The sequence below is a fragment of the Jaminaea rosea genome, assembly GCF_003144245.1.
Source record: "Jaminaea rosea strain MCA 5214 unplaced genomic scaffold BDZ90scaffold_16, whole genome shotgun sequence".
NCBI lineage: Eukaryota > Fungi > Basidiomycota > Exobasidiomycetes > Microstromatales > Jaminaea > Jaminaea rosea.
Window position 1 is genome coordinate 147,771 of NW_020289990.1, and position 16,409 is coordinate 164,179.

Here is a 16,409-nt window from a genome sequence, read left to right on the forward strand (position 1 = left end):
GACGCAGGCGCGGGCGCAGGGGCCATGCATTTTCCCTCCCTGGCCATCAGCATGAGGATCAACACAGAAAAGAGATAGCATATACGCAAGTCGCATTTGTGGAATGAGGCTCAGGCAAGCTATATCGCAGTTTCTGAATCCTGGTGCTAAGAGGCCATGCTGAGAGCAGAAGCAGACCGCTGCCTCGCCGCAAGCTGACCCCACGACGCGCCCTCAGCTTTCGTGAGCGGAGTCGTCCTTCGAAGTCGCCGCACAAGTGAGGCAGCTCGATCATTGTCAGCAGCAGCAGCAGCGAGGCAAGCAGATCTCTGATTGGTCGTGTTGTGCTGCTGCTTTCCTTTCCCCCAAAACATTGATTCCTCTGCTTACTGCTCCTGCTCACGACTCTGCAGACCGTTGCTTCATTTCATCTCGACAGCAAGTGAGCTACGACTTGCCATCTCGCTCGCTGCTCATCCTCCTCTCCTCGCCGACCATACCATGGCGCGATACCCAGCGCCTTTGGCCCCCTCATCCTCTCCTGCTCGTCCTCCGGGCAGCGGTCACCATATCACTGCTCCATCTCCACGCCGTCGTCGCAACGACGACCTCCTTGCCGGCCTTCCATTCAGGTCAAGACGCAACAAACGTCTGGCAAATGATGCTGCCGTTCTCCTCGCCGCGAAGCGACAGAGCACCCGCCGGTCTCGCATCATCGCTATCAGCCAGCAGCACCAGCACCAGCAGCATCAAGACAAACAGCATCAGCCACTCCCACCTCTTCCCGCCCATCCACCACGTCGTCATCGCATGTTCCTCAAAGCCATCCAACGCAAGCGGCCTCCTCCTTTACCGAAGGACCCTCCCCTCATAGCAACACCACCTTCCTCTCTCGCTTCTTCATCGTCTCACTCCTCATCCCCTTCTACCTCATCCTTCGACTCGATCTCCGGCAGTAGTGCAGGCTCAACTGCAGCTACCGCTGTTCTCTCTGATAGAGCAAGAGGTGTGGTCGAAGCCGTACGGGTGGCTGGGCCGGTCGTACCATCGAAAGTCAAGGCGCTCAATGAAACAAAGGCGTCTACGTCAGGTCCAGCACAGAAGCAAGAGGACGATTCCGAAGATAGCTTGCAACGTCGCAATCGCCGAGAAGCAGCTGCGCAGAACCTGCAGCGCTGGCCTTGGGCAGGGGACGACACATTCGGTGAAGGTACCAACCCCATGCTCAAGCTTGATCCCGCTAGACCGTCATCTGGTCTCGAAGGCAGTCCTCATCGCGGATTCTCCGCCACTTCTACTCCCCATGTGACAGCTCGTGCTCCACCTCGCGCCCTGCGCTACGACGTATCCAGCAGCGCTCCTCCTCAGCCACAACATGACAACGGCTGGCTCACCGCACCCGCGCAGCAGCCACAAGGTGGACCCAGTCGCGCCTCGCAATGGAGTGTCTCGACAATTGGAGCGCATAAGAGCGTTCTCCTCCCCTCACCACGTATCGATCGCCCACAATGGCTACCACCGCCGCCGCCAGGCGATGCACTCAGGCCCCGTTGCAAGGCGCCAGCTCGGGCAAGCTCGCCCAAGCCAGTCAAAGGGCAGCATGAGGTGCAGCAGCAACTGCTTGAGCCATCAGCTCACTTACTCGTAGGGCACAGAGCGGTTGCAGGGGAAACGGACGAAGGGTCATGCATCAACTTCGACTGGTCGAGTATCGCAGGAGATGTTGCGGAGCACGAGATGACCACCAGCAGCGATGTCGAGGGCGGAGAGGACCATCTTGGCCTGGATCCAGCAGTCTACGACATGACGGGCACAGACTACGATGAAGTCGCTGCTCCAACACAGTTTCCATGGGAGCAACTGCTGCCTTCCCACTCGGGACCGCAAGACTGCTTGGCAGGCCATCAGCGGATCCACGATAGCCTCGAGCAGAATGACTGGCACCACGACGATAATCAGTTCAATCCATTGAGCACCACGGGTATGGATAGCCTTGATGACTTCGAGATGGTCACCGTCGCGAGTCATCATGAGACCAAGGAGCAGCCGCAGTACCGGCAACAAGACGTGGCCGCTCGGCACGAGCCTTTGGCGGCAGAGCGTTCCGAATTTCCCCACGACGCTGCAGGCAGCACTGCTGATAGGCCACTCAGCTCCGATCCTCAAGTCAAAGTCAGCTTTGAGGCGTTGCCTGCCTCGTCCAGTTGCGAAGGCTCTTCAGGAGCAACCGCGTCCGCCATCGCGTGGACGGTCTGGATCAGCGTTGGGGGAGGTGAGGTGAAAGTCGTCCGAGGTCAGGCATCGCTGCAGGGCTTGTTACCGCTCCTGGCTCAAGGAGCGCAGCAATCAGCGCCCTCGACCCCGGTACCAACGAGCAACTACCTCTCGCCAGAGTCGCAGGCAGCGTCGGGACGACGTCGTGACTGCAGTGAGAGAAGCAACGGGCCAGTCTCCGACGGCTCGGCCAGCTTAGCGGCAGAGGGTAGAGTGCGCTACAACAGTGAGAGTACAGAAGGCGAGCCAGTGGGAGCAGCCCGCTTCAAGCCGCGCCCATTCATGCTCAACGGTAAAGCTGCCCACAGCCAGTCAGACTCGGCTCTCGCTTCTCGCTGCTCCTCACGCCTCACAATGGCTTCCACTGCTACGGGACTCAGCTTCAACACCCGCTCAGTCACCACGACCCTTTCTATTCCACATCGTGACGGCTCCCTGCCGCGCTCATTTACAGCGCCCTCGATTCACGTTGCGCGTACTTCCCTCCTCCCACCACCTGCGGCAGGACTGCTCGCCCCAACGAGGTACTACGGCAAGAGGCCCAGCTTTGCCCCTCCCATACTTCCCCGGAGCAGCCGCTCCCGTCACCATCATCGTGGGGGCTTGCAGCCACAGCCCTTCCCCCTCTCTGCACCCAGCGCCGCTGCAGGGGCTTCAACTTCGTCTCGCCTAACATACCGCCGCAGCTCAACCTTTGCTGCTTCTTCTTCTGTAGCGGGTCAGGAGGGAAGAAGGGTCTGCTACGACGTCAGCCGACATCGACCCACTTTCGGCCTGGGCCGAGGCAAGGCGTACATGCCAGTCGCGATGGGCAAATGCATTTGAGGCATGCTTTCCTTCCATTTTCCTCTTCGATCTGTCACCAGACCTTGCTCTCTCTTTACTCTGCTCACTTTTGCTTTAGCCAGTCACCTCCTCGTCTCCCTATACCCACTTGTCCTGCCTTGGCGTCATCCCGACCAATGCTATTTTTTGTCGGAGTAACCGTGATGACAATGCTCGATTGCGGAACGTGAAGAGCTCGTGAACATGAATATATAATGGCCCTCAGCGAGTATCCCTCTCTCTCTCTCTCTCTTTTCACTGCGACTCCTCGACGACTCTCTTCGCCAACAAACCAGAAGCCGACTTGGCCACCCTCCTCCTCCCGTCCCCACCGCTTCCACCAGCAGCCGCAGTCGCCCGAGCATCCTCACCGCTGCCTCTTGTCCCAACGAAAGCCCCCGCGCCCGCCTTTTGTCTATCCACCTGGCGAGCAGCACGAGCCCCAAAGGAAGTGATGCTTGACCCGCCCCCACCGTTCTGCCCCGCGTTGACGTACGAGGCGGCGTCAGATCGATCGCCATACTCTGCTGCAACGCGCGCAAGACGCTCCGCCGTGCGTGGGGAGACGGCCCTGCGGCGCTTGAGGCCTTCAATGAGGGCTGATGCTGGGTCCGCTGTCGAGGGGTCGTCATCCTCTTCGTCGTCGTCGTCGTGGTGCGCATCGGCACGGCTTCTTGATGCAACAGAGGAGGTACGAGCCTTCTTGTCGCTATTGGCGGACGAGTTGAGACGGTCGTGCAAGAAAGAGGGTAGAGCCGCCTTCCTCTTCGCCGCAGCTTGAGCACCGACTCGACGATCCACCTCGTCATCACTCTCGTCGCTGGCGAAGAAGTCGCGACTTGCGGGTGGGACCGATGCTTGCGCTTCCTCGGGCGCATCGCCATACTCATCGTCCGATGCGACTCGCTGACGTCGCTGGTTCTTGCGACGCTCCTTGAGCTCCTTGGCCAGCTCTTTGCGCGTGATCCGCTGAGCAAAGACACGGTCCAGCTCATCCAGGTCGTCATCGTCACGCTTCGCTGGTGACGCTTCCTCCTCACTGCGGTCCTCGTCCTCATCCTCTTCTTCGTCATCGTCGCTTTCATCCCCTTCATCCTCGGCCGCAGCGAGGAAAGTGTACTCCCCCTCCCCGACCCCTGTGTCATGCGTCTCAGCATACCCCTCCACGAAGGCGCGACTCTCTGCCTTGCTCGCAAGCAGATCCATCCCATCTCCTCCTTCCAGCTTGCGTCTCTTCGCCACAAAGCCCTTCGGCCTGCTCGCGAGGCGCTTCAGTCGCTCCTCATCAAAGTCGTCGTCGAGCAGACCCTCCAGGCCGGCGCCGAGGCCACGATTGCGCCGCTTGTTGCGCAGTTCACCCTTTGCCGCCTTCTCCGCCAGAGCGAGGGCTGCAGCTTCGTCCACATCCATGTCTTGCTGGTAGCGCGCGAGGGCCAGCTTGTCCTTAGCCGCCTCGTCTCGCTCATGGACATCGTCTACGAGCCCCTCGAGGTCAGCACCATCGTCGTCCGAGTCTGAATCTTCATTGCCCTCGTCGTCGGACTTGTCGAAGACACCCTTGAGCCCGCCGCCCTGACGTGTGCCCTCTTCGTCTTCGGACTCCTCGGCTTCACCTTCAATGAACTCGTTGCGACGCCTCGACTTCTTTTTTGACGCAGATTTGGCAAGGTCGGCGCGTTGTGCCGCACGCTTGAGGACGTCCCATGCGTTAGCAGTCGCGCCTGGATGGACGTCGTCTTCGGCCGCAGAGCCAACGTCGTCGTCCTCCTCCTCATCCTCCTCGGCGGCGGGGTGGCGTTCATCAGGGTCGACGTCGGAGCCCGAGCCCCGCGAATCGCCTTCATCTGCCTCCTCCTCCTCCTCTTCATCCTCCTCCTCCTCGCCCGCCTCTTCCTCGCCCTCACTCTCGCCTTGTAGTGGCTGGAGGGCGCGCCTGAAGCGCTTGCGTCTCGCGCTCGGCGAGGAAGGCACATCATGCTCTTCCGCGTCCTCATCCGCACTCGTTGCCCTTGGCTCCGTAGCGCCCCATTGACTTGCGAAGCTGTCTGCTCCTCCGCGGTTGCTCCCTACACTCAAGCTTCTTCGTCTGCTTCCAGCACTATCAGGAGCCGGCGCTGATGCAACAGGCCTAGTCTGAGTGAAGAAACCTTCATGATTCAGGTACTGCCTAGCCGGCTCCAGGGGTGCAGCACGTGGGGTGGCGAAGTTGGCGAAGTTGCCCGGCGAGTGATCAGGGCTAGGCAGGATCGAGTCAGGAGACCCAAGCAGGTCCTCCCCGTCTCCCTGGGCTTGGCGACGTAGCGCCGCAAAGCCGTCGGTGGGTATGGTACGGGGAGGAGGCATGGATCCTCCAGGCGCGTCGAGTGAGGCGCCGGTAGCACCAGCTTCTTCCTGCCCCGTAGGCCGGGTTATCTGCGTTCCCTCGTTGAAGAATTGAGAAAGGGCCGCATCACCCAACGACCCACCCTCGGGCACGAAAGCAAAGTGATCTGCATTTTTTGCCCGTCCAGTAGCCCCGATGACGTCGAGGGAGTGGCCGCGGGGCGTTTGAGATAGTTGGGTGTCTGCAAAGAATTGGCCGAGGACTGAGTCGTTTGTTGGCTTGGGTGCGCCGGCGGAGGGTGGTGCTGCGGAGGTACGATGCAGGGAGGCGTCACTGGCTGCTTGAGCAGCGAGACGCTGTGACTCGGGAAGCTCTTCGTGGTCGGATTGCTGCGTATCCTGGAAGAATTGAGTGAGGCCACCGGGCCCGCCACCGAAGCCGGCGCTTTTGCCTGTGAGGGGAGCCGACGCAGGCGGGCTGTCGTCCTTGTGCTGCTGCTGCTGCTGCTGCTGATGTTGCTCCTCATCATCCTCGTCAACAACAGCAAGCTGTGCCCTCTTCTTGCCCGGCCTCGCCGTGTGCATCTCGACCTCATCATCTTCATCCTCGTCACTGTCCATCCCAGTGCGGCCCACGGAGCGGTTGGTGTTCTGGCTCGAGGGAGGCATGACATCGGCCTCATCTTCCGCGAGCGAGTCGCCGTCATTATTCTCATACTCCTGAGCAACCTTCGCGCTGGCGTCCTCGATTTGGTCTTCCTCTTCCCCAGAGCCGGCGTGATCGTCGTCACTCCCACTGTCCTCTGGCCAAAAGTCTTCATCCTCACTGCCTCCATCGTGCCCATCCGCAGCGTCTGCGACCTCATCTGCGTCAGGCTGCTGCTGCAGGCGCGCCGTCATCTTCTTCAGAACGTCAGCCGACTCGTCAGCGTCTCCCGCAGCATTTGGTTGTGCTGCAGCTTGGCTGTGTTGCGCATTGCGAGCCGGACCGCCAGCCTGCATCTCACGTGCCTGCCTGATGCTAATGTTCTGTCGCCTGACCTTGTCCAGCATCGCCTGCTTGAAGTCGACCGCTGACATGCCTGCAGGCTGGGCGGCGTGCTTGCTGCTGCGGTCTGCGGGCGCTTTCTTCGTCGAAGCCCCATTGCTGCGTGAGCGCTCTTGCAGCTTCGAGACGAAGAGTAAGCCGCGCCTGCTTGAAGAAGGAGCCGTGGAGTCGATGATGGTCAGGTCGTCCTCATCTTCCGCAGCTTGTGCGCCAGCCCGCGGCTTGGACATCATGTCAAAGACGAGGTCGCTGCCCGTAGACTCGATGGAGTCTGCCATCGAGGAAGGGCGCTGCGCATTCTCCTGTTGCGCCTGTAGCCACTTTTGCTTGCGCAGCTTGAGTGCTTCCTGTGCTTTGCGCCGTTGTAGCTCTTCGACGCTGACGTGAGATGAGGAGATCGCGACTGGGTCCGAGAAGCAACTGCCCTCTGTGAGGATGGTGGACGGCTTTGCATTGGCCATTGAGCCCTTGGCTGGCACGGCTGTCCCCGGCGCTGGACGCCGCGGCGTGTCTGACTCGATCGGGTCGTCCTCATCAGCGGAAGGAAGAGACTCAGGTTGTTGGAACTTGGCTGCTAGCTGAGCGATGCTGTACTCTTGTCGATCGACCGGGTGCGATTGCAAGGCAAGGCTAGGCATAGGTCTACTGCGCTCAATTTTGGCCTGCATCTTGTGCATCTCTTCTTGCTCCTTCTTCGAGAGCGGCTTGGGTCCCTTGGGCGGGCGTGTCGCCTTCTTCGATGACTTTGACGATCTATGCTTGCTGCTGCTCACGCTAGAATCCCCTCGCACGCTTCCGTCGTGCTGTCGGCGTTGCTCCGCGGCTCGTTGTATCAACTCATGGGCGTCGGGGTAGTCCTCATCACTGTCCTCCCCCACATTGGAGCTGGACCGGATAGGATCGTCGGTGGCGGGAGCATCATCGTTGTGGCTGTTGTTGAAGAAGTCGTCCTCAAGCGAGACCTCTGCTTCTGCAGCTTGGCGCCTCTTCGCAGCCATCTCCTCGAGCTTCTGCTTGCGCTGCGTGGCTGCTAGCCTGTCTTTGCGTAACTGAGCCAGCTGCGAGTCTGGTGCTGAGTCCGAATGAGACGAGTCGTCGTCGCTGAGGACGAAGCTGCGGCGTGGTGAGGCGGAGCGCTGTGAGCCAAAGCAGGGCCGCGTCTGGTCGTCTGTAGATGAAGACGTGGTCATCCTGGCCTTCATCCTGCCTGCCAGAAGGCCGACGCGATTTGGCCGCGAAGCGGCGGTGCGGTGGACGAAACTGTCTTCCTCGTCGGCATCGCTGTCGTATATAGCCTTGCTGTTGCCGGCGCCCGGCCGCTGAGGTTGTGAGAGTGAAGGAGCGCTGCTGAGGGAGCTGGTAGCTGCGTCGCGTCGGCTTCCACTGCCGTTGCTGCTGCTCGGATGTGATACTCCTAGCTGAGCTCTGACACGGTCCAGAGCATTTTGTGAGGTCTCTTCATCGTCGTCATCATCGTCGTCGCTGTTTTCCAGACCAGCAATGCGGCTGGGCTGGGGAGGCGCCAGGCCGATGGAAGAGGATCTTGGCTTGAATGCCGCACGGTCGCGTTCGTCTGAGCTCGAGGCGCTAGTGTTGCCTGTCTCTTCGTCATTGGTGGCATATCGGCTTCGATGTGATTCCTCTTTGTTGAGGGGCGAGCTGTCGAGGAAGAGCGAGTCGCGAGCAGGAGGTGAAGGCTGCGAGGACTGGCCCTCGGCATCGCTCAATGGTGTCTCATCTCGTCGTCGACGGCCATAGGTAGCTGCGAGTGGTCGCCTCACGACCTCGACGTCAGCCATGATGCCTTGGTCTGTGAGCAGAGGGAAGAGGAGGATATCGGTGAGAAGACAGGAGGAGGGTACGACAATCAATCACTCGAGTCGACCTCGTCCGCCGGCCAGAAATGAACGCGACGCGACGCTCAGCAGAAGGCGGACTGAGACACGGGGCGCGGCGACAGAGGTTCCGGATTCCGTTGAGATTGACTTCTCCGCTCTGAGCGAGGATCAAGTGTTGGATCCGCTACCATCACGAGTACGCCTTCTTCTGACAGCGCCTTTGTCAGAGAGAGTGTGTGACTCTGCCATGGCCTCTGATGGGCATGACGCCGACCTCGCTGAGGCTGGCTCATCGCGGCAAATTGGGCCTTCACACCTCTCAACCAGCACACACGGCTCAGCAGCCCTGATACTACCCAATGCGCCGCTCCGAGAGCGCTCGACAACGCCTCTACCTGCGGCTTCTCTGGCCGTGCCGCTCAGCACAACATCCTCACCTCTTACATCGCTCGACCCATCACCAGTCAAGCCCTCCCAGTCCAGCGTTGCACAGCATATACTGTCTTCTCTGTCCTCCGTCCCTTCCAAGTCGTCAAGCAATGCCAAGGGCCTCTCTGCGACATCCCTGGCAGATCGCCTCCGAGCAGAAGCGAGGCAGAGAGCTGTTCAAGAAGAAGAGGAAGAGGAGCAAAGGCGGAGGTCACGCAGACGATTCACCTCGGCCAGTCCTGAAGCTCAAAATGGCGAGGGCAGCGGCGGCGCACGAGCAAGCAGCAGTCGCCACGTCATTGGAGACAGCGACGACGACAGCGACGATAGTCTTGGCTCACTCGTCCTCAACATTACAAAGCGCCCGCGCGTCGTCCTTTCTCCAATGCTCGCGTCACGTTCCCCCGCAGGCAGCTCTCACGACCAAGGGTCTGGTAGCGTGTTACCGGCCAAGCGGCCACGCCGCAGTGCAGCCCAGCCCTCGAAGTATCGCTTCGAGCCCAAGATGTACAAGTCTAGCAGGGCCAAAGCCCAGCCAACTGCAGCCGAGCTAGCCCATATCACGCCTGCGGCTGCTGTGGACAGACACAGCATCGATGCTTTGCTGAGGGAGAAGAAAAGGCATCAGAGAAAGGGCGTAGACGAGAAGGGCATCGAGGCAGTCAGGCAAAGCATTACGGAGTGGGAGGGAAGGCGCGTAGACGTTCATGAGAAGCCGGAGGCCGAGAGTGAGGTCGACAGGGCCTTACGGGACCTGGAGAACGCCTACGTGGCGAGAGCAGAGGAAGGATTGCAGTCGCCTGCTTCTCGCGGAGAAAGCGAAGAGCGTGACTATGAGTCCAAGACTCGCGCCAGGACGAGCTCTACAGTCGACTACGGCTTCTTCGAAAAGGTCGAGAAGCGCAGCAAGTCCGATCAGGGCCTCACGTCACGTCCTGACGTCTTGGAGGCCCTCAAGAAGACGGTACTTCCCCGTGATGGTGATGAAGATGATGACCACGATGACGGTGAACAGGACCAGCAGCGCCTCCTTGACATCGTCGCACATGAAGGGCAAGCTGAGCAGCGAGGTAGCAGCACAGGCGCTAGCAAGCACGTCTACCACTTTTGGCACTCCGGCCCGTTATCCGATCCCTCCGCTCACTGGTCCCACTCTTCCCACCCACTCACAATGTACCATGGCCCCTATCAAAAGGACGTCTCCACATCGTTCGTCGCTGGCCTCCTCAAAGCAGGCGAAGTCGCTTCTTCCGACAACCACATCCGCATCAAGCCCGACATAGTCGCTGCAGCAGTGCATGGTGATGAGACCATAGCAGGTATGGCTTTCAAGGTTGCGAGTGAGCAGATCAAGCAGTGTCAGATTGATGAGGGCTTGCTAGGCAAGGTCGTGGCTATGATTCGGAGGGAGCTTAGAGCATTGGGTGCGCAGGAGGTGGGGGAGAGCGCGTTCAAGGCGGGGTGGAGGGAGAGGGAAAGGCGAGCTTCTGCGCCGATCACAGCAAACACTACCAACAGCAGCAAGCCGGCAGTGCTCTCAAGCCTGGAGCGCCAGGTACGCATCGAGCGTGCTCTTCGGCTGATGCTCGTCATTCTGGCCCTCCCGACGGCCCCGCATTGGCTTTGCACCTCTCTGCGACTCGCTTTCCTTACGGATGCGCATTGCATGGCCTGCGATGATTGGTCGCGCGGCGCATCGATGCAGGCGCTACTAGAGGAGATCATGGAGCGCAAGTTGTCTGCTTTGAGCTGGGCGACGTACGAGCAAATGCTGCTGAGCGGAGCAGGAGACGACGCGGTTGCAGGTGAAGGCTGGGGAAAATGGATCCTCGACTGGCTCCCCGATCCCAAGAAGGATATCGCCTCTAGCCTGACTTCCGCAGCGAAGATGACGGGTCGCGCAACTTGGCCTCTCTTCTTCAGCATGCTGGATCGCTTCGCCAACGCATCGACCAAGGCGCGCACAGTACGACGTAGCAAGGCCTACCTATCGCACATCTCTGGCCTCGCTCGGCACGGGTACGGCGCCATCGTGGGTCCCATTGTTCCCGATCTCAAAGTTCTCTGCGACGTGATTGAAAGCGAGGACCCACGAGTCAACCCATTGTGGGTCCCTCCTTCCAGTAGACCTAACATTAGCTACAGAGACGTTGAGGCAAGGACACAGATCTTGGCTATCGCTCTGAGCGATCTGGCACTGCAGCTTTGCTCGCCGACGAAGTCGAGGACCACTGAGCCCGCCTCGGCCTCTGCTGGCACTGAAGGCGAGCCCAGCACAACGCAACAAAGCGCTACCGGATCAGAAGAGGAGCTTCTCGCATCTGGCGCTCTGGAGAGTACTGGACTCGCCAAACCCGCGGTAGGCACCTCGACCGCAGCCACTACGTCGCTTCCGCGCCCGACGGCCACCACCTCAACAAGCAAATCTTCCCTTGACCGCAATGCTGCCTTCCTCGCTTCCATTCAGCCCTACCGTGACGACATAGCTCTTCTATCAGCTTTTCATCTCGACGCAGCCAGCCTAGCGCCGGACTTTGGGAGATTGAAGCAAGTGCATCGCCTCGTTGCCCTGTTGCGGATGAACGCAGGGAGGATCATGGAGGGTCGAAGGGCCGGCGTCGGCTTGACGCGAGATGGTGTGGACAGTTCAGATGAGCAAGAAGAGGACCCGATCTGGCGCAGTCGCGCCAAAGACGCCATGCAGCGATTGGCGCTCACACTTACATACCAGTGCGAGGCTTATACGCGATTCAGGATTGGTGGGGTCGATGCTGGCAATGAGAGCACGGACGCGGGAAGGGGCACGAATGATGATGACGATGATGATACCCTAGACGAGCAAGCGAACAGCAGCAAGAGGATGAAAAAGAACGCAGGAGGCGGAAGAGTGGCTACCGGGCCGCGAGCCTCTGACCAGCGTAGTCTCGATAGCTTCTTTCGTCGATGAGGGGCTTCAACTCTTATGCCACACGACGGCCTTCGATGCCCTCTTGTTCAATCTATGACATTGTCTCTCTCGTAGCTCATTGCGCGAAAATCTCAGCAGCAGCTAGTCTTACGTCGAGCGTCTTCCCTTGGCCTTCCTCTCTCCCCACGATCACGCCCGTCTCAATCACCCTCAACGCAGCCCAAACGCTCCCAGCCGCATCACATCCCTTCGCTGCCCTCATCAGCCTTACCGCCTTCGCTCTTAGCTCTGCCTTCTGCCTCGCATCTAAAGCAGATACGATGAGCGGGTGCGTCACCATCTCCCACAGCGCTTTGTCGGCCATGGCCGGGCCGAGGTTGGAGACCAGAGGGATGAGGCCAGAGAGAGTGGAGACGAGGAGGGTGTACAACGGGGTATGGGGGACAAAGGGCTTGAAGAGTCGATGCCGCTCGACTGCCAGCATGTCTGCCGTACCATCAGCGGCTGCGTTGACCAGCCCCTTAGTCGGAGTCATCCGCGTAGTCCTTGCCTCTCGCGCTCTCTCCCCACCCTGTTCGCTCTGCCGGTGCTCTGCCAAACTCAATATCATCCGCACGCGCGGCCAAGCCTCGTCGACCCATCTCCTTCCCACGAAGTCCGGCACACAACTTGCCGTGACCTCCAAGAGGTGTATGGCAGCGAGATGCACCACGGGCTCAAGTTCGCTGAGCTGCGCTTCGAGACGCGCGAGCGATGGTTGATTTGCGTCGGAGGTAGAGCTGAGGTGTGGTGGGAAAGGGCGGGAGACATCCCATCCTAGTCGTGCAAGAATGAGAGGCCAGGCGCGGCTGATAAGGGGCAGGAGCAGATCCTCGCGGCGTTGCCACTTATCATTCCCTTTCCCTTCGCCGTCAGTCCCACCAGGTGGTGCGAGGAGCCGTGTGCCTGCGGTAAAGAGTCTGAGCACCCTTGCTCTTATGAGTGCTGAGGCGTGAGAGAGGAATGGCAGGCTCTTGGACAGGATGGCGACCAATAGCTGCTGCGAGCGCGTGGCTGGCGTAGGGGCGGCGGTGGGGTTCGTTGTGTCTTCACCGCCGTCTTGCTCGACCTTGTCGAAAGCTGACTCCAGCTCTTCTTGCACGTCGGCTCGTGTCGTCTCTGCGCGTGGGGCGCCGCTGGAGCGACGTTGCCGCATCGTCCTGCGTTTCGCGAGCCAGTCATCGAGCGCTTCTAGGTCCTTTCGCGGATTCACGCTCATCTCTGCCTTCTTAGCTTGTCGAGTGTGACTTTCCTCAGTCCCGCCGCGACCGCCCCTCGCTGCCTCCTCGCCCATCACCTCCAACGACCTGTCCAGCACCATCAACAATGCGTCGGCCACATCGTCAAACCCGTGGAAGCGATCCAGTGCATCGAGTATTTCGTCGACTGAATCCTCTATAAGATGCAGCGAGCTTGGCCCCAGGAGACGCATGACTTCGGTGAGTACGAGAGGAGGGGTGCGAGAGGAGAGGAGGGGCCGTGAGTGATTGGTGAGGGAGAGAGAGGAGCCGCCGTAGTGAGTGAGAGCGAATCCTGCGGCATCAACGTCATGATCTCTTGGACGCGCAGCAAGTTCAGACTCCAATTCCCTTCCTAGCCCAACAACCAATCGCCAACTCGCCTCGCCCAGGATGTAATCCACATTCTCCCTGACCAAGGTCAGTAAATCTCCATAGCCGGTCGCTCTCGCTATGCCACTCAAGGTCCTACCGGCCTCCCCGGCCACAAGAGGACTTGGGTGGGTAAGGGCGGAGACGAGTGGGTAGATTGTGGACAGCAGCCTTGGTTGGAAGGCGGGGCCGAGGAGTTGAGAGGAAAGGTGGAGAAGGGAGAGTTGAAGAGTGCGCAGGTGTTGGACTTGGTGAGACAAGCGGGCGCGCAGAGCGGCTGTAGACGAGATGACCTTGTCGTTCGAGGAGGAGCCGACAGTGGCAGCCGAGACGAAGGACAGATTGAGGGCTGGACCGAAGTTGTCTGGCCTTTCGGCGAGAGCGGCAGACGTTGGATTGGCTGGTAAGCCACGGGAATGTGAAGCGGCTCCTGCTGAGGTGAGGGAGTCCATGGGCCCTTGCACCTGCTTGTCTCCCTGCGGCCTTGCGCGCACTGCATCTCGTCCAGCGTCTTCGTGACCATGCCTCCGCGTCAGAACAAGACCTTGCGCCTCCTCGTCCCAATCTTCCTGCACCTCCCTGATCAAGTCGCCCGCAAGCTTGTGGGCAGCTTTACGAGCCCGCTTGCCCGCCTTGCCTGTCAGCAGTGACAGCCGATCGTCGTTGAGCTCTTTCGCAACACCGCAAAGGAGTTGACGCAGCATGAAGAGTGCAGCTATAGATGATGAGAAGGCTGCAAGGCATGCTTCAGCGTTGCGAGCAGACTGGGCGCGAGCGAGATTGCGTTGCCGGCGGGAATATTGTAGCAGCCAGTAGAGGAGGTGAAGCGGACCATCTGGTGACGACGAGGGTGCGGAGTTCCCCTGGGTTCGCGCTGATGAGGCCTCAAGTCGAGCCAGCAAAGCGCTCGCGCAAACCTGCCCCCAACTTTGTAGCATCTCGCCCAGCATCCGAGCCGCAGCGGGCTCGAGGTGGCGCAGGGACGGCATGCCCATCGTTTCGCTGCCGTCCTGGTCGCCGTTCTCGGCGTAGTCATCGGCCACACCACCGCCACCGTCCTGCTTATCGAGCTCCAAGCACTCCACCAGCCGCTCTGCCCAAATCTGCGCCATCTCCGGCTCGCTGACCAGTCTTTCCGCCAATGCGGGAGCGCGAAGTGCCGCAGCTGCGACGGCCGAGACGCGGTGCGCCAGACGAGAGGTCAGAGCATTGCGATGCGCGAGAATGGCTGGTGGGAGCGACTTGAGAGCTGAGCCTGCTTCAAGAGCGAGTGAGCGAAGAGCAGAGTTGCCGCGAGGAGAGGCTGAGAGGAGGGAATCAAGACGTGCCTGAGCTTCGCGCTCAGCAGTCGTGAAAGTTGCGCCCGGTGGGCCCGGCGAAGGTGCGAGGTCTAGGATCCAGCGGAACAGAATGGAGCTCAGATCTTCGTCCCCTGAACCTGTCGCCCCCGCTGTTGATGCACTAGAGAACCAGCTCAACGTCTGATCACAACTTTCTAGTACGCCAGCCGCAAAGACGACAATGCCGAGCTGTGCCGCCGAGTGAGTGTGCGCGGCCAGATCTTCCACCTCGTCTTTCGCCTCCGTTCTCGGTGAAGAAGCGGCGCTGAGGGAGCGAAAGGCGAGCGTGAGGTTGTTGAGGGCCGCTTTGAGCGCCGTCAGCTGTGCATTAGCCTGAGCGTCTGGCGTGGATGACGCTTCGGATTGAGAAGCGGGAGTTTGCAATGTCTCGGGCTCATCGTCTGCCTTGCCAGACGTATTGAGTCCAGCAAGGAGATCTTCCAGGCTTTGCACCTTCCCTTCTCCTTCACCCGCCCCTTCTCTGCGTTCACGCCCGCCATCTCTGCTACGCAGCTCCAAGGTAGCTTCACCATCCAATACGGGCACAATCACGTCCCTGAGCAGCGCCATTGCCCTTGCCACAAGCTCGCCCGGCACCTTCGTCGGACTGAGCCTCTTGCCGTCATCGCCGATCGTAAGAACGCGCACGGCTTTACTGACTACACCCGGAAGAAGCGGAGCAAGGCGGTCTGCTTTTGCCTTGGCGGCTGCAGCTGGTGTTGTGTCGTGAGAAGGAGGTTCCATAGCGCCTATCCAGCCGACGGCGATGATTCGGGCCACCTCAAGCGCCATGGCTCGCAGCGGTATGGATGACGAGTGGATAGGTGCAGAGGATAGAGTATCGAGCGATGCAGTAAGGGCGTGGAGAAGGGGCGATTTGACTGGAGGAGCAGAGGCGAGGGACAAGTGGCCTCGTGTTGGGTACAGGAAAGGGCTGCGCTCCGGAGCGTCGCCGGCTACTGGCTTCGAAAGCGGCTGGTCCTGAGCAGATGGCAGTGGCTTGTTATCGAGGTCGTCCATATCTTCGAGTGAGGGAAGCTCGGACTCGCCATCCCACTCCCACCGCTTCGCCTGGCTATTTTCCGGAGGCGCTTCTTTCGCCTTTGTCTTCTCTGCGCTGGATTCTGCTCTTCTCGGAGCAAGCAGCGAGCGAAGAAATCGCAGCACAGCCAGGTTAGTTTCGGGTGTGACGTTATGCTGCGCTGGGTCTGTCGCTCCCTTCTGCGGCGGCGGCCCACTCAGCATGATCGCCCCTAGCACGAGCAGCTGGCGCCACATGTCCAACGCCTCCTTCCCTCCTGCGGGTAGCGGAGCCTTGGATGTTGAGGGCTGGGAGATGATAGCCTGCCATCTTCCCCACCAATGTCGACAGAGCACCTCGAGACAGCCAAAAGCTTCTTGCAGCGTCCGCTGTGGCAGATCAAGGGGCCCTTTGGGCTGTGATTGGAAGAGCTGGGAGATTGGGAAGAAGACATAGTTGAGGAGGGAGGGACTGAGCAGGTTGGCTGGCGAGACTGGGATGACGTAGGAGTCGGCACAGCTAAACGGAGGAGGGAGAGGGACGGGGTCGCTGGCCTTGTCCAATGTGTCTCTCAGCGTTGCGAGATGATCCGCAATTTGAGGTGACTTCGATGAGGGTCCTGGTCGACTGAGCGCTAGCAGCTGGACGCAGATAGGCTTAATCTGCGCGAAAATCTGGCGATCTTGTGATGCGCCTGCGCCGATGCCATTGAAAGGCCCATTCCTGCCTGCCGCCATGACATTGCAGACCTGGCGTCCAAATGAGCGTTGCTTTGG

General features: G+C 60.1%; 4 protein-coding genes across 4 annotated transcripts; 2 read left to right on the forward strand and 2 right to left on the reverse strand.

The window, feature by feature from the left end:
* The first annotated feature begins 44 nt into the window (after positions 1-44).
* On the forward strand, positions 45-3,234 carry BDZ90DRAFT_234334 (hypothetical protein). The gene has a single exon (XM_025506976.1). The coding sequence runs from the start codon at positions 481-483 to the stop codon at positions 3,076-3,078; it is 2,598 nt and encodes an 865-aa protein (XP_025359733.1). The 5' UTR covers positions 45-480; the 3' UTR covers positions 3,079-3,234.
* Positions 3,235-3,333: 99 nt separating this feature from the next.
* BDZ90DRAFT_228500 (hypothetical protein) lies at positions 3,334-8,247 on the reverse strand (the record flags this gene model as incomplete). Its single annotated transcript, XM_025504815.1, has 1 exon — positions 3,334-8,247. One exon carries the CDS (start codon positions 8,245-8,247, stop codon positions 3,334-3,336), a length of 4,914 nt encoding a protein of 1,637 aa, XP_025359734.1.
* Positions 8,248-8,466: 219 nt separating this feature from the next.
* BDZ90DRAFT_234337 (hypothetical protein) lies at positions 8,467-11,736 on the forward strand. Its single transcript, XM_025506977.1, has one exon. It carries the CDS (start codon positions 8,534-8,536, stop codon positions 11,660-11,662), a length of 3,129 nt encoding a protein of 1,042 aa, XP_025359735.1. The 5' UTR covers positions 8,467-8,533; the 3' UTR covers positions 11,663-11,736.
* Positions 11,537-16,406, reverse strand: BDZ90DRAFT_234338 (hypothetical protein). The gene has a single exon (XM_025506978.1). The coding sequence runs from the start codon at positions 16,368-16,370 to the stop codon at positions 11,739-11,741; it is 4,632 nt and encodes a 1,543-aa protein (XP_025359736.1). The 5' UTR covers positions 16,371-16,406; the 3' UTR covers positions 11,537-11,738.
* Positions 16,407-16,409: the final 3 nt, after the last annotated feature.